The 26,502-nt window shown below is 38.1% G+C and overlaps 1 protein-coding gene across 3 annotated transcripts in view; it reads left to right on the top strand.

Annotated features, from left to right (window-relative positions):
- The first annotated feature begins 716 nt into the window (after positions 1-716).
- Positions 717-26,502, top strand: part of LOC148855674 (Rhodanese/Cell cycle control phosphatase superfamily protein) — a 52,314-nt gene continuing 26,528 nt past the window's right edge. For 2 of the 3 annotated variants that reach the window (XM_088942002.1, XM_088942004.1), the window contains exons 1-4: positions 732-1,171; positions 4,314-4,367; positions 12,779-12,928; positions 13,283-13,442. In XM_088942002.1, the coding sequence (XP_088798128.1) occupies positions 812-1,171; positions 4,314-4,367; positions 12,779-12,928; positions 13,283-13,442 (724 nt within the window). In that variant the 5' untranslated portion in view covers positions 732-811. Of the gene's footprint in view, positions 1,172-4,313; positions 4,368-12,778; positions 12,929-13,282; positions 13,443-26,502 lie in introns of all 3 variants that reach the window. The other variant, XM_088942003.1, reaches the window with a different exon arrangement.

The following is a 26,502-nucleotide window of genomic DNA, read 5'->3' as shown; positions in this document are numbered from 1 at the left end:
ATGTTTCTTAAAATTTTTATAAATTATTAATTAGTATTTTAATTTGCTTTAATTAATAAGGTATTTATTATTTACAAAATAAAAATATTATTTACAAAATATTTGAGATTATAATATAAATTGAATCTATCAAATCCACTAATATATACTTATAACAAAAAATTGATTTTTTATTTAAGAAAATTTATAAAAATAAAAAAACAATAATATAATAAATTTTTACTATTAAAAAGTATGAATTTTCATATTTTACATGTATTAAAAACTTTAATAAATATGATATACATTAAGTTAAGATTGTATATTTTTATAAATTATTAATTATTATTTTAATTTATATTTCATAGTAACATATTTATTGTTTACAAAAATAAAAGTATTATTTACCAAACATTTGAAAATTAAATTTTTAAAGTTACAAATTAAAATAGTAAAATAGATAATAATTGATATAATAATTCAAATATAATAGTTGTATATGTTTCATGCCTTAGACTTTATTAGAAAGTAGATAATGTTAACTTTGTGTATATAATATTTGATAAAAATCTTTAATATATCTATTAGATTTTGATTGATGTAAAATTGTATTAAATTTATGCAAGCTACTTTATTAATTATAACATGCTTCCTTTTTTTATATGTCGTTAAAATATATATTTTTTGTGTATTTATATATTATTTATTGATATTTTGTTATTAAACTTAGCGCGCGATTTTAGACTTCTTTCAAACAATGAAAGTGGTTTTATTGTTTTATTAGCTTTGGGAAGGGACACGGAGCAAACGTAAACAGATAAGGGGAAAAAGGATGAGAGCGTGCACAGTGCCATCAGCTGCTCATGCTTCTCTCCGGTTGCGATGTTCCATCCCATTTCCGTTTCCAACGACCAATCTGATTCTAAGAAGAAACAAAGCTTCTTTAGAGTTCAGGCATGGCGAAAATTTCGATTCGCCAGTCTTATGTATTTCTCTCGGTTTCAAAAGATTTTTTTCAATTGCACTTTCGGAGAAGGATAAGAGGCAAGATTTCCGACGTGGGTCTGCATTTTCTTCCAATTTCGGTGGAATTAAAGCTTCGGATGATGACTTTATAGTTGTAAATTTCTATCATTTTGTCTTTATCAAACATCCAGAGGACGAAGTTGCAAAACACCTCTCCTTCATACAGGTTTAATTCCACTTATCCCACTTTCCCTCGTCTTTGCACTTCGTAGTTTTGATTGTGTATTGTACTACCATAACGCATCGTTTGGGTTATAATGTTCTATCCAATCATCTAAATAACATTGTTGCATAAAAAGAAAAAAATCAGTACCGGAATTACCTTCGGAGCTATGTAAGTACTGGAATTAAGTTGATCGCCGAATAGGTGCTAGAAACAAGAATTTTCAGAAACTTGTACCACTTTCTTTATTCTAATTTCTAAATGTGAGAAAATTACATTTCATTCGAAAGTTTGACATTCCTGGCCAATTTTTGCATTACCAAATGGACCTGAAACTCTCTCGAGTGCATGATTATATGTTAATTAATAGGATAGTTTTCGTTCTGAGCCTAAAAAGGAAGACATTTTCGTGTTCTGGTGCATAGGAGGACTAGCTAATTAATACATGCACAGCACCTCCGAATTGAGTTTGGAAACACAAACTATGCTCCTGAATCATTTGAGACAGGTTCCTTTTTTCACTCCAAAAATTACGAATTTACAGTTTTAGGAGTAGGAGTTTCAACTGTAGTACGAGGTTTTGGTTATCTTTTTATTCTTACTTTTTATCATTTTTTTATTCTTATGTTTTTGGCGGTGGAGGATTAAGTTACTAAGAGCAAAATATACTTGCTTGGTTACTAAAAGATGTAATAAGAACATCATTAACAGTAAAGGTAAAGTGAAAATATTTGAAAAGGCAACAAGAATCATAAAATTGACCTGTGCATTTGTATATTGGTCTTACATGGTCTGTCTATTTTGGTAGTTTGATACTAGAAACACTTGTGTTACAAATACTGCTATTAATATATTGGTCTTACGTGGCTGTTATTGATGAAAAGGATGTATAGAACTAAACCGTTAAATGATAGAGGTGAGAGTGTTTATGAAACTAGTAAAGATAGTGACTCGGATGAGGAGGAAGGCTGTTATTGATGAAACTCATGACATTTAAAGATGAATTGATGTGGAGACATTGGTGAAAGCAGAGATGGAGGTGAGTGAATCTTTGGGCTTGTTTTTTCTTTGGAGGGGGGAGGGGGAATTCACAAGAAAAAGACTTCTAAGGAGTTGGAAGAAAAATTTCCAATAGAGAAAATTAAAGTGGTAAAGGAGGTAGGTGGTGATAATTTCGAGGAAGAGGAGTCTCAAGGTATCTTGAGAAGTCATGAATTGCAAGGTGATTAGGGGATACTGGTCTTGAGGAAGGAAAGAGGCTGCAAAATAAAAGGATTTAAAGATTGTTGAACAGATTCCTAATGCAATTAGATGGTTTAGAAGTATAAAAATAAAACCATTGAACTGTGCAGGTAACTCTGCCAATGTGAGCTTGTCCTACACTGCTGGTCCCAAGCCTGGATAAAGGAGGAGGGTTGCGTCAAGTTGGCAGTTGCCAAACCCTGATGAATATGCATCCTGAGCTAGGATGGTCCCTGTAAGTGACCTACCAAAGCAACGTGGATATGGCTTTAAATGAAATGGATTGGTGAAACAGGATTCATATAGCTGACCCCATATAGCTGGAATAAGCCATGGATGATGATCATTGTGATGATGATGAACTGTGCAGGTGTTGAAAGTTTTTTTTTTGATAAATAACAGAAGTGTGTTGAAAGTTTTTGCTTAATTGAAAAGGGGTTTATTTGGTGTAGGTCCTAGTAAGAAGGTAAAGAAAGTTGAAGGTATGCCAGAGACACAAAGAAGATTATGGGCTTGCTACTAAAGTTGATGACTAGTGGAGTAAAGATTGTGTTGTTTTAAGCTGGAGTTAAGCATTTTTGTTGTTGGGTCTATTCTCTGGAAGGGTTTAAAGTTATGTGTTTTCAGATTTCTTTTTGTTTTTTTTGGGTTCTTTGTTTGGGATTTGGTTGTTTTGTTCTTTAGTTATGGTTGTGTTGTTGTGGGTTTGGAATTTGTTTTTCGGTGATTGTAAGATTTTTCTTCTTTCTTGGTGGCCTCTGGTCACCTTCCTTGTATCACCTTCCTTGTATGCTCTTTTTTCATAGGCTGCATCTTGGGTTTTCTATAGGTCAAAGCTCTTGGTAGAAGACATGAGTTCCAATAAAAGCATAATGAATAACAAATTTATTTTCATATGATCTTTTTATTTAAGTGATTTTTTTTGGCTGTGAGCAATTGGAAAGAGTACCAAAATGCTGGTGACTGCAAAAACTGTTTGTCATATGGTTAAAATCATTTTATGAATGCATTGTTTATGGTATGGTCAATCCAAACAGTAGGGCATTGGATGATTAGAATTGATTAGTGGTTTACTGATGAACTGTATGCAATCAAGGATATGGAGTTTCTAATGATGCATCATGGAATTTGAAGTACTTTTTTTGATCAGTAACAACCAAGAAGATTTTATTAACCGAATGTACAGATATACATGGAAGTTTATGGAATTTAAACTAGTTCTCACGTCAAATAAGTGTGGTTCAGATTTCAAAGTGCATCATCATTTTATCTTTCCTAGGCAAAGCATGTACTGGATGGTGTCTAGGTGATGAATAGTTGAATTGAAAGGTCAGATTTTCTGTTCTGCCTCTCTTGGATCAGGGCAGTGCCTTCACTAGCCCATTGCTACCATTTTAGGAAGAGAAAAAGACCCTGAAATCCTCATAATAAATCTTTATTTATTTTTCTCTAATTTCTTTTGGACTCTCTCACATACTTGGTCTGATACCTTTTGCATGTCTATCTGTAGATATGGTATAAGGAAACAAAAAGTGGCCTCTCTATCTGCAGTAAAACAAACATAAATGGTGTAAAGAAACTAATTGGACGAAGTGGCCACTTCATGACTTTGATTTAAGTTCATAATTAGTTATGCCAGAGTGACTAACTAATGTGCATTGCCCAACTGGTTGTGTAGTTGGCTATGGTCCTTAAAATTCCTAGTTGGTTGGCTAGTTGAAAACTTGGTTACAATGTTATGGATCTCTATAAGCACACATTGTCGAACCTGTTATTATATGTGTATTTATCCTTCCTGTGCTGCCTCCATGTAGGCTGGAAATAAATGTCCTTTTCTTGTGAATGTTTCATAAAGAAAGCAAGTTATGCCCCTTATTTTATCTTTGTCATCTAATTTTGTCAGGGTCTTGATATTCATGGTCGGGTATATTTGAATGAGCAAGGGATCAATGCACAGGTATGGCCATTCCACTATAAATTCTATATTAGTTGGTTTTAAGGTCTTTAAACTTGTTATTTGCGGTGCTGCTTCTGCTGCTCTCTCTCTCTCTCAGATGTTGTGAAAAGATGCTTAAAATTGGTTCCCTAGAAATGCATTTTTAATGTGTATTTAGGCTCAATTATAGATCAGAATAAGAAATGAAATATTCCAACTATTATATTTTGATTGATGACAAGATCAAGTAATTAGTTTGTTACTTTCAATAGAGGAAAAGGTAAAATTAAAAGCAGCAATGTAAAGAGAATGAGATATAAAACCCTAGGCTATTCCACATAGTCTTCTCATACACTTTTTGCATCCCAAACAACATTCTGATTAGGCAATGCTGGGCTCTATAAATTGATTTTTAGAGCCCTTGTGAGAGTGGTCAAGAGCATTGAAAACATCATTAGAGGGTGAGCAAAAAGGACCATTTGCTAATTTGGAAGAGGGTATCTCAGATAAAGGTTCTTTCCAGCCATTAGGGGTATAAGACAAGGAGACCCCCTGTCTCCTTTCTTGTTCATACTAATTGCTGATGTTCTGGGGAAATTGATTCACAGAGCAGACTCTAGGGGCTTCATTAGAGGTTGGAGAGTTGGAAGGGAGAAACCCCCCTCACCCACTTATAGTTTGCTGATGATACGATTCTGTTCTGTGAAGGAAGTAATGTGAGTTTCATCAGAAACATGAAGCTGGTAATACAACTCTTTGAATAAATGTCAAACTTGAAGGTGAACTTTGGGAAAAGTTGTATAGTGGGTTTGAATATGGAGGAGGGAGAGATTAGGGAGAGTGTAGAAGTGCTAGGGTGTGAAGTTTTAGGATGGCCATTGAATTATCTAGGGTTGCCATTAGGTGATAACCCTAAGAGAGAGAGCTTCTAGAACTCGGTGGTGGAAAGATTTGAAAAGAGACTTGTCTCTTGGAAAAATAATTACCTTTCTCTTGATGGAAGGACTACACTAATTAAGGCCATGCTAGAAAACTTACCCATTTATTTCTTGTCAGTGTTCAAAATCCCAGTGAAGGTTTCTAGCAAATTGGAGAGGATGATGAGAGATTTCCTTTGGGAGCCGGGAGAGGAGAAGAGGGATCATAGGGTAAGTTGGGAGGTGGTGACCAAGAGTAAAAATTGTGGTGGTTTGGGGCTTGGGAACATTAGAAAAAGGAATATGGCCCTTTTGGGGAAGTGGCTGTGGAGGTTCCCATTGGAGCAGGAGAAGCTATGGGTTAGAATAGTGGCAAGCATACATGGGCTGGAGCAAAATGGATGGGATGCTAGAATCAGAGCTAGGACCACAAGCACTTCACCTTGGAAAGCCATTTCATGATTTGTTGCTAGTATTCTCCCCTCTTATTAGGTATAATTTGAATTCAGGTAACTCCATAAAATTTTGGGAACAAATTAGGTGGGGAATGCCCCTCTAAAGGACTAGTTTCCTTCTTTGTATGCCCTATCTGATTTTAAAAATGAGCCAATTTTTTCTTTCATCATCTCTTCCTCTTCTAATTCTGGGCTTGGGTGGAACTTGGGTCTAAGAAGGGCTGTGAGGGACTCAGACCTCGATAGTATTTCGAGCCTCTTCGAACTTCTTGATAATGTTTTCTTAGATCCCATTAAAGGTGGATTCTAGAATTTGGACCCCTACCCCCACTGGCTCTTTTTCTTGTGCTTCTTTCTTCAAAGTTTTAAGCCAGTCCACCAATCCTGTAACCCCCCCTTTCTCTGTTAATGAGGTTTGGTGCAGATCAATTCCTCCTAGGGTTGGTAGTTTTTGTTGGGAAGCCTATTTGGAAAGATTCAACACTGGTGATTTGCTCCAAAAGAAGAGACCCAATACTTGCTTGTCATCTCACTGGTGTGTTCTTTACAAAGCTGATGGGGAGACTGGTTTTCACTTACTGGTGTCTTGCCAATTTGCAAAGTCAATTTGGGAGTGGGTTTTTTCCCTCTTTGGGTGTAGTTGGAACCCTCCATCAGACTTGCAAAGTCTTTTCTCTCCTTTTTTCAGGTGGCGTATGAAAAGGGGAAGGACTATTGTGGAGAGGACTGAGGGCTGCAGTATGCTGGTCATTATGGGAAGAAAGAAATTTCAGGATCTCAGAAAGTTGAGAGAGGGGCTGAAGACTGAGGGCTATAATCCATATAAGGGCTGTACAGTGGCTGAAATCCTTAGAGCTGTTTACAGATTACACAGTGGATGACATGTTGAGGAAGTGGGGTGAGATTGCAAACTATACACAGACCAAATCAATAATGAGTGTCTTGGACCCCCACCTGCTGGATTCTTAAAACTAAACTTTGATGGTAGTAGTAGGGGGAATCCTGGACAATCAGGGATGGGGTTGTTTTTAGGGATGAGAATGAGGTTATTTCTGCCTTGTTCTCAGGCCCAATTGGAGTGGGTGACTCCCTTAGATCTGAGATCTTTGCAGTTATGGAAGGAGTCTAGAAAGCTAAGGAGATGAATATCAGAAAACTCATAATTGAAGGGGACTCGGAGGTGGTGATAGGGTGACTGAATAAAGACAACAGTGGCTTATGGAATTACAGCAATGAGAGGAGTAAATTTAAGTGGCTGGTGCGAGAGATGGAAGTTAAGATGAGTTGGGTTAAAAGATCAGCTAATTCTTTTGTTGATGGATTAGCTAAACAAGGGGTGGAAAGGGATTCGATGTTTTGGGCTAAGTTGTAATCTTATTGTTTCTTCCTTTCCCTTTTCTTTTCTTGGGGGCTCAAGTTGTAATTGGAAGATAGGAGAGTTTGTCTTCCTTTTTGTAATTATTCGTATGTTGAATTAATGAAATTGTTATTGATAAAAAAAATGTCAGACAAAGGTGATGGAGGTCTGCAAATTGGAAGGAGTAAAGACAAAAATGCAGCTCATTTGGGCAAATGGCTGAGGAGACAAAAATACAGTTTGATTGGATCTTCTAGAAGTTATTCCTTGATGCCTATGGAAAGCAATTGAGGCTATCTACACTACCTTTTTGAGGTGAACATATTATGCTATTTCAGGAAACGAAACTAATTTTGGTTGGAACCTCTGTGGGTAGCGAACCTTCTTGGTGTTCTATACCTTTTTTTGGGATTTGGGTTTTAGGAGAGGAGTGAGGGATCATTAAAGTCATGAGGTGATCAGTCTTGTTTTTCTTAATATCTATGGCAATAACTAAAGAGTTTGGATTATTGATACACTGGGTCAATTTTCCTTTTTTTTTCCCCATCAAGTCTCTTGATGTTTCTACACCTTTTTTTTTTTCGAGCTATTACTCTTTGGGTTGGATCTCACCTCTTAAGGTGAGCTTTTTGTTGAGAAGCCACTTTGAAAATTTTAAACGTCGGTAACATGTTCAAAAGGTGGACTAACTGGCGCATATCACCTCATGAGGGCACCCTTTGTTTGAGGACTTGAGGAGTGGAGATAGTGTAAATCACCTCTTTCTTGAGTTCCCTTCTGATGTTCTAGACTTGTTCACAAGTTAGCATATTAATATATAGACAAAAGGGGAGGATTTTATGGCATTATTTAAGAGCGGTGGTTTTATGGAGTGTTTGGGGAGAGTGGAACTCAAGAACTTTTGAAAACAGAAGTCAAAGTGGAGAAAACATAATTGACCTTTGTTTAATAAGGGTGGAACACTTATTAAATTTGGGCAGAGATTTGAGCAGCACTTACAGGTTTAAGGAGGGAAAAAGCAATGAACATGAAGGCAGTGGAAGCTGAAGGAGACTCAAAAACACTCATTGGGCTGCTAAGGGATGAGCAAGAGGCAGCCTGGAGCTACAGATATGTCAAAAGAGAGCTCAAAGAATAGAAGAGCCACCCACAAGCAAATGCAGAAAAGGTTGAATTTCCTGGAGGGTTGGAAGAAGAGGTCACACCCTCTAGGTGATTGATCATCCTCCCAAACTTCTCATATTCTGCCTTCATAGCTGCTAACTGCTCACTAGCCGTTATCTCTTCAGTTTGGTATCTGTCACTATCTGGACCAACAACAACATTGGCACTCCTTGCTTTTATATTATCAGACTTCTTCTGAAACCAAAGTGGTAGGAGCTCAGGATGCAATTTCTAGCACTCACAGATAATCTCTTTCTTCCTTGAGCTACTTGGAGTCCCTGCAACCCCCTTGGGTTTCACTCCCATATTAGCAAAGTAATCATTTAGGCCAGCCCCTTGGACCTGGACAAGTCTTCTACTTTCTTCACTACTTACTAAGGCATATGCTTGAGACAGTGAGACACTATCCTTAGATAAAATATTTTGCTTTGTAATGTCGTACTCTGGATTTAGCCCTGTCAAGAACTCAAACACCTTGTTTCTCTCAACCAGTTTTTTGTAGGTCTTAGCATCCTTAGTGGTGTCCCAGGCTACAACTTCTATCAAATCTATTTCTTGCCATAAAGACTTCAGTGTTGAGAAGTATGCAACTAATGGTTTCTCCCCCTGTCTCAAATTCTTCACATCAATTCTCAACTTGTAAACCCTGGCCACATTTAATTTTTGGGAATATGTTTCAGCAACACTATCCAAAATTTCCTTTGTTGAATTCATTCACAAATAGTGCTGACTAATCTGTGGTTGCATTGAGTTCACAAGCCATCCAATAACAGTATAATTTTCTTGCATCCACTTTTCATATGATGGATCATCTTCCGGAGGAGCCTTTTTGCTTCCGGAGATAAAACCCCATTTACCTCTACTACAAATATGAATTTTTACTGATTGTGGCCAAGTTAGATAATTAGTTCCATCCAGCTTGACTGTGGTCACAGCCAGTAGAGAGTCTACAGAGGCTCCCAGAACTTGTCTGGATTCAGCAATATGCTTTTTTTCCAAGTCTGAGAAGTTCTTCTTCTTAAATACTTCAAAAATGACTTCAACTACTTCGAATAACAACAAATGAAGACAAAACAAAAATTGTGTTGTGAGCCAACCTCTATGCAGCCATACCAATAACCTGCGTCACACCTGGAAGCTGGGAGAAACAGAGAAAACTCAGCCGCTCCTTGTAGACTTCATAGAACACCAATCCATTTGATTCGATCTTCAAGAAGAAGAATGAGAAGGCCTTGAGTCATTGAGCGCCTAGGTCAAACTCCCTATGGGGCCCGCAATCAGATTTCTCCAGAAAATTAGGGTTTTGGGCAACACACTTGAATCTGTCAAGAGGACGACAAAACCAGTCCCCTTCTTTCCAGAAACCACTAACAACTGGGCTGAAATAGGTTTCTTTAACTATTCATACGATTCAATTCTTCATACACACTGTGTATGGGAAAAAAAGGTGAAAAAAAAGGGAAAAACGAGCTTGCTCTGATACCAAGAAGAAAAGCAGCCTTTTGAGAAGAAATGACTGTTTAGAAAGTTGCAAAAATTCAAAAGAAAGTAGCAGAAATCAGAGTTCAAGAGGAGAGAAGAAGAAGATGAAGGTGGCAACAACTTGGGTTCAGAGAGAGAGATTTTCGAACATGATCTCTTCTCTTACTCCCTTAATTCTATTTCATTAAGTTAAACTATAGTAATTTACAGAGAAGCCCCTAGTTGGGCAGAGAATTAAAAAGACATAACATAAGAAAGAATAAAGCCCAGATTAAGGCCCATTACAACAAATAACATAAAAGATAAAAAAAGGATAAACAGCCTATGGGCCATTCGGACCATCTTCTTTACAACCTCTTCTCATTTTTCAGTTCTAGTTAATGGAGGGGTCGAGGATTTTTTCCAGCATGTAGAGGGCTCAAGCAAGGAGACCCTCTTTCACCTTTCTTGTTTACACTTGTGGTAGATGTGCTTAGTAGAATGATTTCTAAAGCAGACAGGGAAGGGCTGATAAGTGGGTGGAGGATAGGCATGAATAATGTCCCGGTGATTCATCTTCTGTTTGCTGATGATATTGTCATTTTTTGTGAAGGGGGAGACTTGGGGAGAGTGAGAAACCTAAAAGATCTTACTAAATCTTTTGAGTTTGCTTCAAATTTGACAGTTAACTTTAACAAAAGTTGTGTGGTTGGAATCAATTTGGAAGGTTGGGAGGCAGAGGCTATAGCAAGTTGTCTAGAGTGTTCTATGTCTGATTGGCCTTTAATCTACTTGGGTCTTCCTTTAGGATCTAACCCAATAGAAAGTCGGTTTTGGTATCCAATTGTGGAAAAGTTCAAAAAGAGGTTGGCTTCTTGGAAGAAAAGTTACATTTCGATAGGGGGTAGAGTGACCTTGATTAGAATGACTCTTGCTAGTCTTCTGGTTTATTTTCTCTCGGTGTTTAGGATACCGGTGATGGGGGACTTCTTGTGGGAGCTAGGGGAAGAGAAGAAGGATCATCTGATTAGGTGGGAGATAGTCAACAGAAGTAAGGAAGAAGGGGGATTAGGATTAGGTAACCTAGTTCTTAAGAATGAAGCTCTACTAGGGAAGTGGCTTTGGAGATGGCCATTGGAGAGAGAGAGGTTGTGGCACAAGGTGGTGAATAGTATTCATGGCTGTTCGCAGAACGATTGGGATGCTGGGGTATCTTGATGGGCAACTCTTGCAACACCCTGGAAGGCTATACACAAAATCCTTCCCCATTTTCTCAATCTGGTCAAGTATGATGTTAATTCTGGAAACAATGTTCTTTTTTGGGAATACATTTAGGTAGGCAACCAACATCTTAAAGACCTTTTTACCTCTCTTTACTTTCTTTCCCTTTATAAGAAAGAGCAGGTTTCTAATTTTATTTCCTCCCCAGCTTCTTCTTTGGCCTTAAACTGGGATTTTGGGTTCCGAAGAGGGTTACGTGATGATGAAAGTGCTAGTGTTTCAGAACTGTTGTCTTCACTTGAGTTTATTTGCTTAGATCCCCTCAAACTTGACACAAGAATTTGGACCCCTAACCCGAAATGCTTTTTCACTTGCTCTTCTTTCTTCAAATCCCTCTACTCCACTTCTACACCCCAGAACTTCCTAGTTAATGAATTCTGGGTTAGACCCATTCCCCCAAAGATTGCCGTTTTTTGTTGGGAAGTTTTTTATGGTAAGATTAATACCTTGGAAAACCTGCAAAAGAGACCAAAATGGTGCTTATCCCCTAATTGGTGTGTTCTTTGTAACTCAGAATGAGGACCGTCGCCACTTACTGATCTCTTGCTCCTTTGCTGCAGTTTTATGGAATTGGATTTTTATGTTGTTTGAGTGTAGGTGGAACCTGCCATCTGATACTAGCTTGCTGTTTAGTCCGTCTACCTTTGTATGGCATACAAAGAGAGGGAGAATTATGTGAAAGTGCATAAGAGCAGCTTTGTTGTGGACTGTTTGGGAAGAAAGGAACACCAGATTTTTTTTTGTGAAAAAGAAAGGAGTTTCTCGGAAGTTAAAGAATGTATTTTGACAAGGGCAATTCAGTGGCTGAAAACTCTAAGTCTCTTTCGATGACCTATGGAGAAACTGGTTAGCAGTGGCTAACACTTCTACTAGGAATGACAGATATGTGGTTGAATGGATGCCACCTGGGGAGGAGTTTATAAAGCTGAACTTTGATGGGAGTAGCCAAGGTAACCCTAGACCTTCAAGTATAGGAGGAGTGCTGAGAGTAGTATTATATCTTTGTATTCAGGTCCTGCAGGTGTGGGAGACTCTATAAGGGCCAAATTACTTGCTGCTGTGCAAAGAATCCAGCTCGCAAACCAGCTAGGAATAGAGCATCTGATTATTGAAGGGGACTCCCAGGTGATAGTGGGTTGGTTGCAGGATCCAAACTCCGTGATCTGGGGCTATAAAGATCTTCTCAAAAAGGTTAAATGGCTAACAAGGAATATGACAACCAGAGTTCAGTGGGTAGGCAGATCAGCAAACTCAATGGCTGATTCATTTGCAAAATAGGGGGTTTCTCGAGCTACTTTATTTTGGGCTTCTGTGTAATTTCTTTTGAACTTATGATTCTGTAAATAGTTTTAAAGGAAAGGTTGCACCTCGTGCGTTTCCATGGGTTGCCCGTAACTCATTTGCTGGTTTAATAAAATCTTATTCATAAAAAAACATAAAAATAGATGAATTTACATCTTTGCCCTAAGTAAGATGACTGCACATATAATAATCAAATAAAAAAATACAAAATAGGCCCAGCCTACTAAGGCCGAATAACTAATAACAAATAAAAGATGAAACATAGAACTAAGCAGAAAACTCCCCTACTTTTCACAAACATATATTGCTGGGAGAGAAAAGGTTCTTTTATGAACAATTAAAAATTGAATTTTGAAGTTTATTATCAACCTCAGATATGTTCAACTTGGATGGTCTAATCTTATGACCAAGCTGTTTCTTTTTCCCTTTCTCTTCATTCTTCATTCCTCTTGTTTTTCTCTTTTTCTTAGAAACTGTTAGTTTGTCCTTTTGCAGTATAGTGGTCCATCAAGAGATGCTTTGGCATACATTGATTGGCTGAAAGAAGATAAAAGGTTCTCTGATATCTTGGTTCAGATTTCTCCTGCTTTAAATGGGCATGCTTTTCCACGGCTGAAACTGCGGTATAAACCTTCACTAGTACAGGCAAGCTATGTTTATGTGCAGGGTCTATGTGCATTTTCTTTCTGATTAGTGCTGTAGAGCTCTTATTTTCCACTTTCCTTTTTCTTGTGTTTTGTGGCAATTTCGCTCCCAAAGTGCATTAATTGAAAAATAAAAGTGTTGTTTTCAGATTAGTCCAAATCTTTTAATTTGTACCCAAGCTTTCCCATGTTGCTTGTTTGTCTAGTGGTCATCCTTTCTTTTTTCTTTTCTTTATTTTTCCATTGTTGTTTCAAGATTACATGGCCTTATTTTTCTTTTCCCCCTTTTGGATGGATGCTTCTTACACTCTACTCTGAAGAAATATGTACTTATTTGTGTTTTGTTCTTTTGCAGTTAGAAGGAGGTATTTCTCACCTTCCTTTGCTTGATCCTTCAATGAGAGCAATCCCAGTAGCACCATCTGAGTGGAGGGAAAAACTGCAAAATAGAAAAAAACATGGAGCATCAAATTCAGAACTTACTAGGAAGTTTATTTTGTTGGATGTGAGAAATGGTAAGTAGCTTCTTTTATCTTCACTTCTGTTCAAGAAAAGCATGTTTTCAAGCTTCTTTTGCTGAATTCTTTTAGACTAATTGCTAGATTAAAGAGACTCTTTTTGATAATGAACAGAAAATTTCATTTAAAGAGAAAAAAGATTATAGACGTGTGGGGAGATTCTTTTTTTTTTTGATTGGTAACAATTTTCTTGTGTGTGCCTCTTTATGAAGAGATTTCACTATATGTAAAAGCATTATTCTGATAAAATTTTACTTATAAAGATAACCCCTGATTCAATTTAGTTATTCCCACTGCAAAACCCAAAGTTAACCACAAATCGGAATCAAACATCTTCTCCTTTCACCAATGTTAAATGGGACATTAGAGTCAAAATCCAATGTGTGTCCAAGAAATTTGACTTGGCAAGATGAGAAAACATTGGTTCGTGAACATGTGATGCAGAACCTGTTAGAAGAGAATGAAGAAGAGGAAGAGGAGAAGACAAGTTGAGGAAGAAACCTAAAATTAAAAATTACAACCAAGCCCTTGGTAAATATAAAAATATCAAATAACCCCCTAAGAAAAGAAAGTTTACAAATGAACCCAAATTCTACACTAATCAAAATAAACCCTAAACTAATGCCATCTATGCCCAAGGTAAGTAGGGAACACGCATGGCACGCCAGTCTATGATCTCTATGAATTCTCTATGATAGAAGAGAACTTTCCTTAGAAGAAGTAATAGAACAATACTGCTCCGAAAGATCTGAATCTCCGCATCGAAGTTGTTCTAAAATCCGAGTATCATCGATGTAAGGACCTTTCCATTTGACAAGGTAACACTGATAACCACCTAGTTTGGAGGTGACAATCTAATCTGAGAGAATTCTCTTGATCTGATTGTTACGTGAAGACTGAACTCGAGGCAAAATGGGTATGCATACTGAAGGGGAAGTACTAGCTGTGGCTACACTTGCAGATAAAGTAGGAGGCTTGAAGGTGCCTTGATAAGGAAACAAATCCTCCACATTTAAAGTTGAACTAATTCCCATGTTCAGAGGTAAGTTAAGTTCATATGCATTAAGTCCTACTTTTTGGATGATGTGAAATGGGCCATTGGCTTAGGCGTATACCTTTTTGAAGGAGTGCTTTGGATAACGCTTAGGATGCACACAAACTGTGACATAATTCCCTCTTTAATTCTTGATTTCTTTGATGTGCATTTGCAAGAAGTCTATTGTTTTCATTACTTAAAGCAATTTTTATTTTTTTGTCTTGTACTAGCATGCAAATCATGGATATATTGGACAAAAAGAATCAGTAGAATTTAAAGTATGGGCATTTGGAGGTAAGGGGACAAGGTTAATAGGTATACAAGGAGTAAAGCCTTGGACAATCTCAAAAAGTGTTTTGTGGTTGACCTCGATTGAATAATTATAAGCAAACTTTTCAATGGGCATCACTGAGTGCCAATTGCCTAAGTGCTCACATACTAAACATTTAAGCAAATCTCTATTGATTTGTGGGTGAAAAGCAGCTGAGAATTTCCACTTAGTACCTGATAGTTGCCACAATGTTTTTAAAAAATAACTAACAAACCTGACATCTTTGCCAAACACAATTGTAGGCAAACCATGGAGCCTGCAATCTCCCAAAAAACAGCTTAGCCAAATTTGAAGCTTCACTGGTTTTATGGCATGGGAGGAAATGGGCTATTTTAGAAAATCTATCCATGACTACAAGGTGGAATCATGTCCTCTAGCTATCCTAAGCAATCTATTGAGAATATGTCTTGTGTGCAGGGGCATTATTGTCTTTCTTTCATATTTTTATTTGGGTACCCATTTAAGGGCATGAATGTAATTGTTCTTCTTCTCTTCTTCTTCTTCTTCTTCTGATGATGATGATGATCAGGAAGGGATCTTGGAAGAGTATTCTTTGTTAACTCCTGATTCCCAAACCTAGGAAGACATGCTGGCATCAGACTGTCACTAGATGACATCAACATTCTGTACAAGTACCGAGGACAACTATTGAAATTGGTTCAGTTTGATGTGCCTTGATTTTAGGGATTTTTTGGTATGGTTCTCATCTTCATTTGATGCTTCTATAATTTTTCCTAGATTTTACAATTTACAAGAAGATAATGGTTCAATGTTTGAACCATTGTAAATCATGATCCCATTTCTGATTGTAAAATCTAGGAACTACAGATTGTTGGACTCTTCTAGGGTTCGCCTGGAAGTACAGATTGTTTCCGGAATGTTCTTGGGCAATGTTGATGTCTTTAGTGGTATGATAACCATTGTAAACCTTGATGGAATCAACCTCCTAGAGTGGTCTCAATTAGCCAAGCTTATTATCGCCTATGGAAGTGCAGATTGTACTTCGCCTATGGAAGTACAGATTGTTTCTGAAATGCTCCTGGGTACATCCCATTTTTGAAAAGCATCTATGACTTTTCCTTGAAGAAAAGGGGGCAATTCATCAGAGCTCATGTTCCCATACTTGCGGTGGAATGGTGTAGCAAAGAGAAAAAAATTTGATATGTTGTTAAAGTTGCCAGGGGACTATTATTATAGATGTATGTGCCAACCCGCTTTTGGGGAGATGCAATTGAAGCAACCGTGTATCTCATTACAGACTTCCTTCACGAACCCTTTGCCTTCAATTTCCTCACCAACTTCTTTTCCCTAATGATCCCATCTTCTGTTTTCCTCTTAGAGTCTTTGGTTGTAGCTACTTTGTTCATGACATGAGTCCTTGTCTCAAACTTGATCCTAAATCTATCAAGTGCTTTGATCCCCACTCTAGCAGATGGTTTGTATCTAAGAATGCTACATTCTTTGAGGTTACTTTCTATTTTCAGCCCACTCGTCCTTCTCTTTAGGAGGAGTGTCAGTGAAGATTGGACTCTTTTTTTTTCCTATTCTTGCCTTTATGAAACATTCCTGGTTCATCTTCCTCCCTTCCCACTTGTAGTAACAATATTCCTGTTCTTCCTCCTCCCCTTGTTCCTTAGCAGCGGTCCTGGCGGCAGTGGTTCATAAGGCTCAAAAGGAAGGTTACTGTTGAGGCTGAATGTCCACAACAATCTAATGACCTACCTCCAGGTAATTCTGTATGCAACTCTGAACTTCCTATTCCTACTGTTATTGAGCATGATATTTGGCAATCTGACTTTGACCTTCCCATTGCAGTTCAAATAGGAAAAATAAAATGCACTACCTACTCCATCACTATGTTTCTTATGATGCCCTTTCACCTTCCTATTATGCCTATATTTCTGCTACCTCCTTTGTTTCTATTCCTCATAATGTTTCAGATGCAATGTAATTCCCTTGGTGGAAGAATGCTATGAACCAAGAGATGGAGGCCCTCATAAAGAACCAAACCTAGGAAATTGCTCCTCTTCTTGAGGGTAAAGTACTAGTGGGTTGCAATTGCATCAAGTTTGATGAAAGACCAACATTTGTTAAAGATTGGGAAAAATGAGCAATAGAAATGACCAACATTTGCCAAGCTGCTTGCACATACGAGGCAAGAAATGAAAGAGTGATAGCTCATCCAAAAGTACCTCGCAGGAGTTTCTATTGATTGTAGATAGAAGACAAAGCTCAAATCTTCGTGGTGGTTCAGAAATCCATGTTAAGCAGAGTTATAGAGATAAATCGAAGGAAGAAGAACAAAGTTTGAAAGGACCTCAAGCCATAGTTTGCAGTGACTCTAGAAGTTGAAGATTGCTCTTAGATGTAGCGGAAGGAGAATGGGAGAAGAATTTGATTCTGACTTCATCCAAAAGAGTCCAAGGTTGGGAGAATATCGTAGGGGCGGTTGTGAAGAGATTTATATAACAGCTACTGCTAAAGTTAGACCTTTTGATGACTCAAAGGCTGTGTTATATGGAGCTTGCGAAGTAGTGATCCCAAGCGTTGAGACGGTGGAAGCTCTAGATGGAAGAGTAAGGGTCATGAACTGGTTTGTGTCTTGTAATCAGAATAACATCTTAGAAAATCCTCTCGAGCTTTAGTTAGTAGGGCTTCCCTTCAACTATTGGAATGAGGAATCTCTGGTAAAATTGATCCAAGTCTTGCGTGGACTGTTAACAACCTTTAATCTCCAAGATCTTCATGTAGCAAGTAAGGGTCAAGGGTCTGAAGTCCGAAGAAGTTTCCAGATGCGTAGAGATGCTCATCTGTGGTTGTTGGCTTAAGGTTTGGGTTCTGTTGGATGGTGAAGCATCTCTATGGATGAAAAGTTCTAAGGAAGAAGGATGTTGACATCTTTGAAGGCTGGGTTACACGTGGAAAAAAAAGAGATCGAGCCAAAAGGCATTGGCTAATGTCCAGGCATCTAACAAGGATGAAGAGACTCCATGCAAGTTAGCTGGCAAGTCTCTGGATAAGAATGATATTAGCTCAAATTTTTTGGAAATTGGATATCAAACAGTAGGCAAAAAGTCATACACGGAGATCATTAAAAGGGCGGAGCCACATTAACTAACCTCTTGGGTTCACAAGGCTTTTTAAACCAGAGAGGATCTGAACTAGGTCATTTTTTTGAGGGTGAACCGGAGTTGCTTCTTGGACGAGGTAGTGGGCACTTGTCTCAAAAGGAGAGGTCTTCGATGGGCTCACAAAGGGGAGTTAAACTCCCCTTATTCAACTTAAGGTAAGATCCCCGGTGACTCGGAGATTGCGGTTGCAGAGGTGTCTCCACAAGCGCTAGAGGGTGATGACAAGATTTGTGAGGTAAATCAACCTTCAATTCTTACAGATAAGAAATCTGGCATGTAATTTTCGGTTGGTATTCAAGATGCGAAGAAAGATATGCAAATTGGTAGGAAGGAAGTTCAGTCCCGAAAAAGAAAAGAAAACAAGAGGAAGCATCTAAGGCCCAAAAAGTCTAACTTGAAAAGAAAGGGAGGGATAAGAAGAATTATTTCGTCTGAGATTAGAAAAAGAGAGGAAGAGAGGTTGGTCTGGGTGATTGCCAGGTTTGACAAATGCAGTAAGAAAGGTTTGTCATTGACACATGAGAGACTTTCATCGATTGTCCTCTTTTGGCAATGTCTGGTGATGCAAGACGTTGCTCTCAAGTCAGAAGGGGGTTCGATTAGATTCGTGTTCCCTCTGAGTTCGGGATCCTAAGTTTGATGCCCTTAGAGGATAGGTGTGACTTGGGATGTCTAGTTTCTTCACGTTTGGAAGAGACAACTCCTGCTGAAGTGGAGAAATTGAAAAGGGGGTGGCAACGACTAGGAAAGAGATTGCTAGTATTCGTGTTGAGCTAGGAACTAAAGGCAATGATGGAGGTTGGGATGAAAACAGATGGATCGGATTCAAATCAGGGTATATTTGAATCCGATCCGAAGATTCGATGAGATCTCATAAATATTCATTCGAATTCGAATTCGATTAGGATGTTGGATATCTGAATCTGATCTGATCCGATTTAATTTTTAAAAAATTAATAAACAAAAAGTACAAGTATTTTTTCAACTATTTTCATCATATCTATACATGTTTTTTATAAAAAATAAATAATATAAAAAATTTATAAAAAAGCAATATAAATAACATATTTATAAATAAATAAATATGTTATATATATATAATAATGATGATGAAATAGGAATATCCGAATCTGACAAGATAGGATTGGATCTTGCACCCCTAGATGGAGATAAGGTCGGAGGAAAGGAAGACTTAGCTGATGATGACTCTTTTGGTGGCCAGGTTGAAAGTTAGGACGAAGATGGCTTATTTTATGAGGTTGAGATGGGAAGGTTGGGTGTAGTTTTGGGTCAAGGGAGCAAAATGGAAGAGAAGAAAAATCAAAATGGTGGGATAATCAACAAGAAACCACAGAATATGAGAACTCACAATATAGTTCATGTGACAGATTTTTTCTAGACTTAAACTTGGCTTGGCAGGGGCAAGACCTACTAAAAAATATAAATGGGTGTATAGAAGGAAAAGAGTGAGGGTTAATGGGACATCTGGTACTGTTCATAGGGGGCAACAGTGCAAGATCAACCATTGACCCCCTATCATTGTTCATTGAAGGAACAAGTTAATAAGGTTATTGATGCCGAATTTGAATCTGGTGCAACACGGCTACTATAGGAGAAAGAAGTTGGTGATGAAGTTACGGGTGGGGTGACTATCCAAAAATTAGTTGATAGGGAGGTCATAATTGGGAAAAGCTTGGGGTTATTTTTCTGGGGTGGTGAGGACTTTACTAGGAGGACTTTTGAAGAATTTGAAAAAAATAAAGAGGAAGAGAAAATGAAGACCAAACATTTGAAAGGGAGGAAAGACTGCAATGAGGAATTCCCTAAATCAAGAGGATGTGTTTACAGATGAAGACTGTTGTTGACAGCTAGAAAGTTTTTGCTTTTGTTTAGAGTTGGGCAGCGATTTCTACTTTAATGGGTTTTTTGTATTGGGTTTCTTTTTTTTGGAGTTTGTTTGGGTTTTTGTTTTTTCTTGTGTGGTGTAGTGTTTTTAGGCATATTTGGGTTTCTCGTGGGTGCATCCTGCTCTAGGTGATTTCTTATCACCTTTTGCTGTAATCTTTTTTCTCTTTAATAAAATTTCCTTTTATTCTTTAAAAAAGTACTAGTGGGTTGCATGTGGGTGTATATTGTTAAACATTGGGCTGATGGATCAATTGAAAGATACAAAGCTAGGTTGGTAGCAAAAGGGTACACCCAAACGTATGGGATTGACTATTAGGAGACCTTTGCTTCTGTAGCCAAAATAAACTCTTTCTGCCTAGTATTCATGGCCTCTATACTAGATGGATGCGAAGAATGCCTTCCTTAATGGAGATCTTCATGAGGAACTCTATATGGATCTTCCCCTAGGGGTAACTGGGTAAGTTTCCCTAACAATGAGGGGAAGGTTTGTCATCTAAAAAAAATCTCTTTACGGGATTAAGTAGTCTCCTAGAGCTTGGTTTTATAGATTCTGAAATGCTATTCTTAGAATCGTGTTCACACAATCACAAGTAGATCATACTCTTCTCATAAGGGTTAATGGCCTAGTGACTCTACTGATAATGTATGTTGATGATATTATTGTCACTGGAGATGATTACTTTGGGACTAGATCAACTAAATTCATTAACTTTTGCTTCTGAATTTGAGATTAAAGATCTTGGGAATCTTAGATACTTTCTTGGAATTGAAGTGGCAAGGTCTATGGAAGGGATCTTCATTTCGCAAAGAAAGTATGTCCTTGATCTCCTTCATGAGGTTGGGAAGCTGGGGTGCAAGCTAGTTGAAACTCCCATTGACCCCAATCATAATTTGAGTGTGGACGATGGAGACATTATTCCTAACAAGGGTGTCTACCAAAGACTTGTTGGTCAGCTTCTCTACTTGTCCTTGACCTGGTTTGATATATCCTATGATGCAAGTATGGTGAGTTAGTATATGCATAATCCCAGAAATTCATATATGTAGGCTGTCAACAAGATTCTTGCCTACCGAAAGGAGTGTCCAAGCAAAGGAATATTGTACTCCAACCATGGACATCTCAAGGTTGAGGCTTATATTGATGCTGATTGGGCAGGTTCTGTGGATGGTAGGAGATCCACCTCTGGTTCACATTGGTGGGAGAAAATGTTGTATCTTGGAGAAGTAAAAAACAATTTGTTATAGCTTGATCTAGTGCTGAAGCCAAATATAGAGCTATGGCTCATGGTGTATCCAAATTACTATGGCTGAAGACCTTGTTATCTGAGATTGCAATTCAAGCTGAAGTCTCAATGAGACTATACTGTGATAACCAAACTGCTATGAACATTGCCCATATTGAGACTATACTGTGATAACCAAACTGTTATTTGAGGTTGCCTTCTATTTCAAATTCTATTAGAGTCAAAATGTGTAAAGGTTTCATTTTTGGATAGTCAATGGGGAACACCTTATTTTTGGATCTATCATTCTTGGATGGTTTAGTGAGTTTCACAAGGATAGATTTTACAATGTGCTTGATGATATATGTATTTGGTCTTCTATAACGGGTAACATTGATATCATATAACCATCGGCACCCCAATAGGACATGAGCGACATCCATAGATAGAACGTAGCACCAAATCTCATCTGAATAATCACCAATAGGGGGAGCATGGGTTGGTGTGGTTCTAAGTTTTAGAATCGAAACTTCAGTTCTAGGGTCTAACCGTGGAATCTGTTCTTTCTTTACCCCCCCAAAATGGAATTTGTTCTTTAAAAACTTGATTTTTAATTATAATAATAATATATGGTTCAAAACTGATATTACCTTTATTGATTAAATTGAGTAATTTAATTTGTATATTATCATAATATACAACATTGAGATGGCCGAACCAGGTTTAGTGGCTGGCTGGATTTTTAAAAATTTTCTAACCCCACGTGAAACAATTTCCCGGTAATTTTGAAATCTAAAATTTCAGGATCAATCTTGCACTGAACCGAACCAGATTTGGAACCAAATTTAAAACTGATTATACCTGATTCGGAGACTACAATATGCAGCTCCTAGACTGGTAGTTCACGCTTAATATGAGTCCCAAAATTGGCCTCTAACTGAAGATGGCACAATGTGTATGTAAAGCCGATTCAACAACACCATTTCAGCAAAACCGGTCTCCAACTTGCTTGGATTGAAGTGGGTATGTGAACTTGATATCCACTAATGTTTTTCTTGCAAAAACACAATAGAGGACTGATGGTAATCAGTCCCTATCACAGCTGGGTCGAATTAGGGTTTCTGGGAGGCAAGGGAGCAGAGAAGAGAGCAAGAGAGTGGAGAGAATTGGTGAATTTGTCCCTCCCCTTTTAGCCCCTTATATAGAGCACTTTCCTAATCTAGTTAGGAACTGATCCAAATCAAATTTGGATCAAGACTTTATCTTTAATTGATAAAGCATTATCTTTTCAAGAGAATGGGTGTTCCATACCCAGATCCATGCCCATTTTCAACCCAAATCACATGACAACTTAAGGTGTCATGTGATCTGTTAACTAATCATATTAGTAATGGGCCTTAGGCCCAGTTTCTTTATTGGTTCATGTCCCATGGTGTTGCATGGCCACTTTGGGCCTGAATATTGTATAGCATGGGACCAACAAAGGTCTCACACAAGTCTATAAGGGTTCGGCCCCACCTTTGGTAAATGTTAGGCCGAATTCACTCTCAGGGGTAGTGAACCCCTAACCCAATCAGCTTGGGTTTATTTTAGGCCCAACATTTACACATAAATGACCCAAGGATAATGAACTTATGTAAGATAAAGCCCATTAGGTAATCAACTCTGTAATGGTCTCTTACACCTAACCTCTTGGCCCATAATCATCAAAACACTGTCTATAAGGAAGGATCTCTTCCCTGACTGTGAAATGCAGTGTCACACTCTGCTCAGATGGATCTCGGGATTAAAACCTTTTGCAAACATTTTTCATAAAATAGTAATATAACATATAAATATATTTTGCAAATCAGATTTCAAATACAGTTGAAATCTATTGCCAATAGTTTCCATTAGAGAGAGTGTAAACCATGATATTCACTTCATCTGACAAAGGGTTCGATCCTATCATTATGATCACCCATTCAAGTAATTTCCCAAACTACCCTAACATGCCTAGATATTTGACCCTTGATGGATCTCACTAGTTGGCACATCAAAGACAGTTCAGTCCAAAACCTAGTGCAGTATCATAATCAAGTTTGGGGTTAAGTGCAACTTTCCAGTTTTGCCTATCTATCTCCAAGGTCCAGGGCATAACTGGAAATTGGTCCGGGTTTAATGTTTCTTCTAAACATCCACTAGCTATGCTTGGGGTTTAACCCTAGTAGTTGAGACAAGCCGTTCCACCAATTTGGTAGCACACCATTGTCAGCCTTTTTAAGATAAACTCCCCAAGTCTATCCAATGGCTGAGAACATTCTGAACTAATACGAGTTTAATAAGTGTCCAATTTAAGGAGTAATTCATAGAAACACACCAGTTTAAACATAAAACAATAATGTACTTTATTCATTTACTAATAAATGTTTGTGTACATCAATCTGATTGGAGCTAAGGGCATATACTGTCTAACAGTTGGTCTTTGTAACCATGAGGCTTGGGCTCACATCCTCAAAGTATTTTGGGATTTTTTTGAAGGCAAGTTCGGTTCCAAGGCAACTCCACCAAGGTCAACCAAGGCTACTAAGGACACCAAGATCAGTTTAGGACCTTCAGGTATGGTAAACGTTTAGACCCTAGAGCCGGCCTGGGTAGGAGTCAGTTCCAAGAATTTAGAACCAGACCCTACCTGGTAATAGATTCGGTAGGGTCAATTCTAGACCAGTTTGAGGTTAGTTCCATTTGATTCCAGGTAGAACCTACCCATTTTCTCGCCCCTAATCACCAATCTGGATAGGAACTAGACACCTCTCAGCTATAGGTAGGGAGGTTTTATCAATCCGAGCTACTCTATATGGTTGTGGGTGTGGTTCAGGTCTGAGTTTCATTCTTGCTTTTGGAATATTTGGAACCAGAACATGCCTAGTAATAGATTGGGTAAGGTTAGTTCCAGGTCAATTTCAGAAAAGTTCGAGGTCAGTTCCATTCGGTTCTAGGTAGAACCTACCCATTTTCTCACCCCAAATCACCAATCTGTATAGGAGCTAGACACATCTTAGTTATGGGTAAAGAAGTCTTATCTACCTGAGCTACTCTATATGGTTGTGGGTGTGGTTCAGGTCTGATTTTCATTCTTGCTATGGAAGATTTGGACACTACAATCGTGGAACTGCTTCCATCAATGACAACTTTTCACATAGCATCGCCACATTTAAAATAGGCTTGAAAAATGCTAGTGCGCCTCTTAATTGTTTGTCTAAGTAGGAGTGAACAAAATGCACCTCATAAATGCTAGTGCGCCTCTTAAGGTGGTTGTTGTCAACACAACCTTGGTCATCTTCAAGTTAAAGACTCAGTGATTTCCACTAAAGGCTCAACAATTTGGTCAAGATCCTCACCTTCAAAAAATTCTTCTATATCTATGCCTATTGGTTAAAGCTTGATTTGGACAATGTGATGCAACATGTCCTTTACCATGAAATCTAAAATATTGAATGTTAGATCCTTTATGTTGTGAGCTGGAAGTAGTTTATTGGTTCTTTGAACGGGATTGTTACTACCACTAGACATCGCTGGTTTTGACTGTGTATGCCTATTGGCCCTATGAAAGGACACTCACTTGGACACTGACTTGGGTGCGTGGGTTTCTTCAGTTTGGGAAGACCAACACCTAAAGGTAGAAAACCTTTGGAACTTTTTAAGCTCTAGAGCCTTATGGTAGGCCCCTTCCATAGTGTCAAGGGAATGTAGGTTCAGTTCCCTTTTCAGTTTAGGTCTGAACCCATTATTGAATTTAGTAAGAGTCACCCAATGTTCTTCCCTTATATCACATTGACACGTTTCATAGACAAGCCCTCAAATTTAGGTCTGAACACTTAATGACCCTTGTTTCAAGTTCATCCATTGTTCCAAAAATTGTCTTCTACAATTTGTGGGGAGACATTTTTCTTTCAATTTAGCTTTCATTTCAGCCCACAAAATAATCGGTGCCTTACCAATAATGCTTGGCGGACCCTACTAGCTTTATCTAGGTAAAGAAAACGTGGTGGGTATTGGACATGTTATATGAAAGGAAGTAGTTCTCCATATTTGCTAACTGTTGAGTTGGGCCTAGTTGTTTTTTATTCTTATTTTAAGCTATTTAGTTAGGAAGTTGTTGGGATTTAGGCCCATTAGTTTATGTTTTTAAGTTGTGACTGTTCAGCCACATTAGTAGCCGCCCTACTAAGGGCATCCTTGTAATATCTCATCTTTTAAGTTAAGTATAAATATAATGAGGGGTTGGTGGCTAGGGTTAATTCAAGAATTCCTGGTTGACTTCCCACTCTTTTCTCCCTCTCTTTTCTTCTCTACTACCGAAACCTTTATCTTCCTCCCCTTTCCTTTCACAAGAAATTCAACTAAATCTACAATCAGTGATTTCTACTTGGTATCAAAGCAGGCCGAAGGTTCCTTGAGTTGTTTCTTCATGCAGCCCTAGATCAGCCGCCTGCATGGTGATTTAAGAGGCTGATCGAAGTTCTTAGGTAAGCCCAATTTTTGGATTTTTTGATGGATTTGTGTGCCCTGTAGCTGGTTTAGGGTTTCTCATCAAAATCAGGAAAAAATTGGAGAAAGGGGAAGAGTCCTGTTTCTATTGGACTCTTCAATTTTGACCTAGGAAGTGGCACCCTAATTTTTTAGGGTTCCTTGGAGTTTTCTGTAAGGGGCAGTTCAAGTCTTGCCTGATTTGGAGGCTTCTAGAAAGAGCGATTGCCTCTTCTCTCTCTTCTCCCGTCCCACAAAAAAGAAATCTTTTGTGGGAAGACAGTCTAGGACACTAGAAAGGTGGTGTTGGTTCCAGAAGTGTTTCATTTGATCTTGTTACATATTTCAGTTATTTCCTTTACATTTTTTGAGAAGCATGGAGGGTCAGAGAGTTGAAAATAAGCTTGGGAGTGAAATAAGACTAGTGGGAGGAGGTACTGGAGACCTTTTCAGGACTGGGACCATTACTACAGTTAGGTTGGATGGTGCAAATTACTTAGAATGGTCACAATCTGCAAAGATGGTCATTGGTGCTCGTGGGAAATTAGGGTATATCACTTGTGAGGAAGTGAAACCCGAAACTAGCAACTCCCGATGGGTACAGGAGAATTATATGGTGATGACTTGGTTGTGTAATTCCATGTTGCCCCATATAAGTAAAAGTTTTTTATGGGCAAATATAGCTAAGGAAATATGGGATGGGGTTGCAGAAACCTATTCACAGAGGGAGAATGTTGCTAGATCTTATCAGTTGAGAAATCATATTATTTCTACAAGGCAGGGAGATAGACCTGTTGCAGCCTATTTTTCAGCCCTTAAAACCCTGTGGTGGGAGATTGACCATTTAGGGACATTTGCTTGGGAAACCACTAAGGATGCAACTACCTATTAGAAACATCTAGAGAAGTATAGGGTGTTT

The sequence above is a fragment of the Nelumbo lutea genome, chromosome 4 (assembly GCF_056320005.1).
Source record: "Nelumbo lutea isolate HS-2025 chromosome 4, American lotus-T2T, whole genome shotgun sequence".
Lineage (NCBI taxonomy): Eukaryota > Viridiplantae > Streptophyta > Magnoliopsida > Proteales > Nelumbonaceae > Nelumbo > Nelumbo lutea.
Note: the sequence above shows the minus strand (reverse complement) of the source record. Positions and strands in the feature narration are given on the sequence as shown.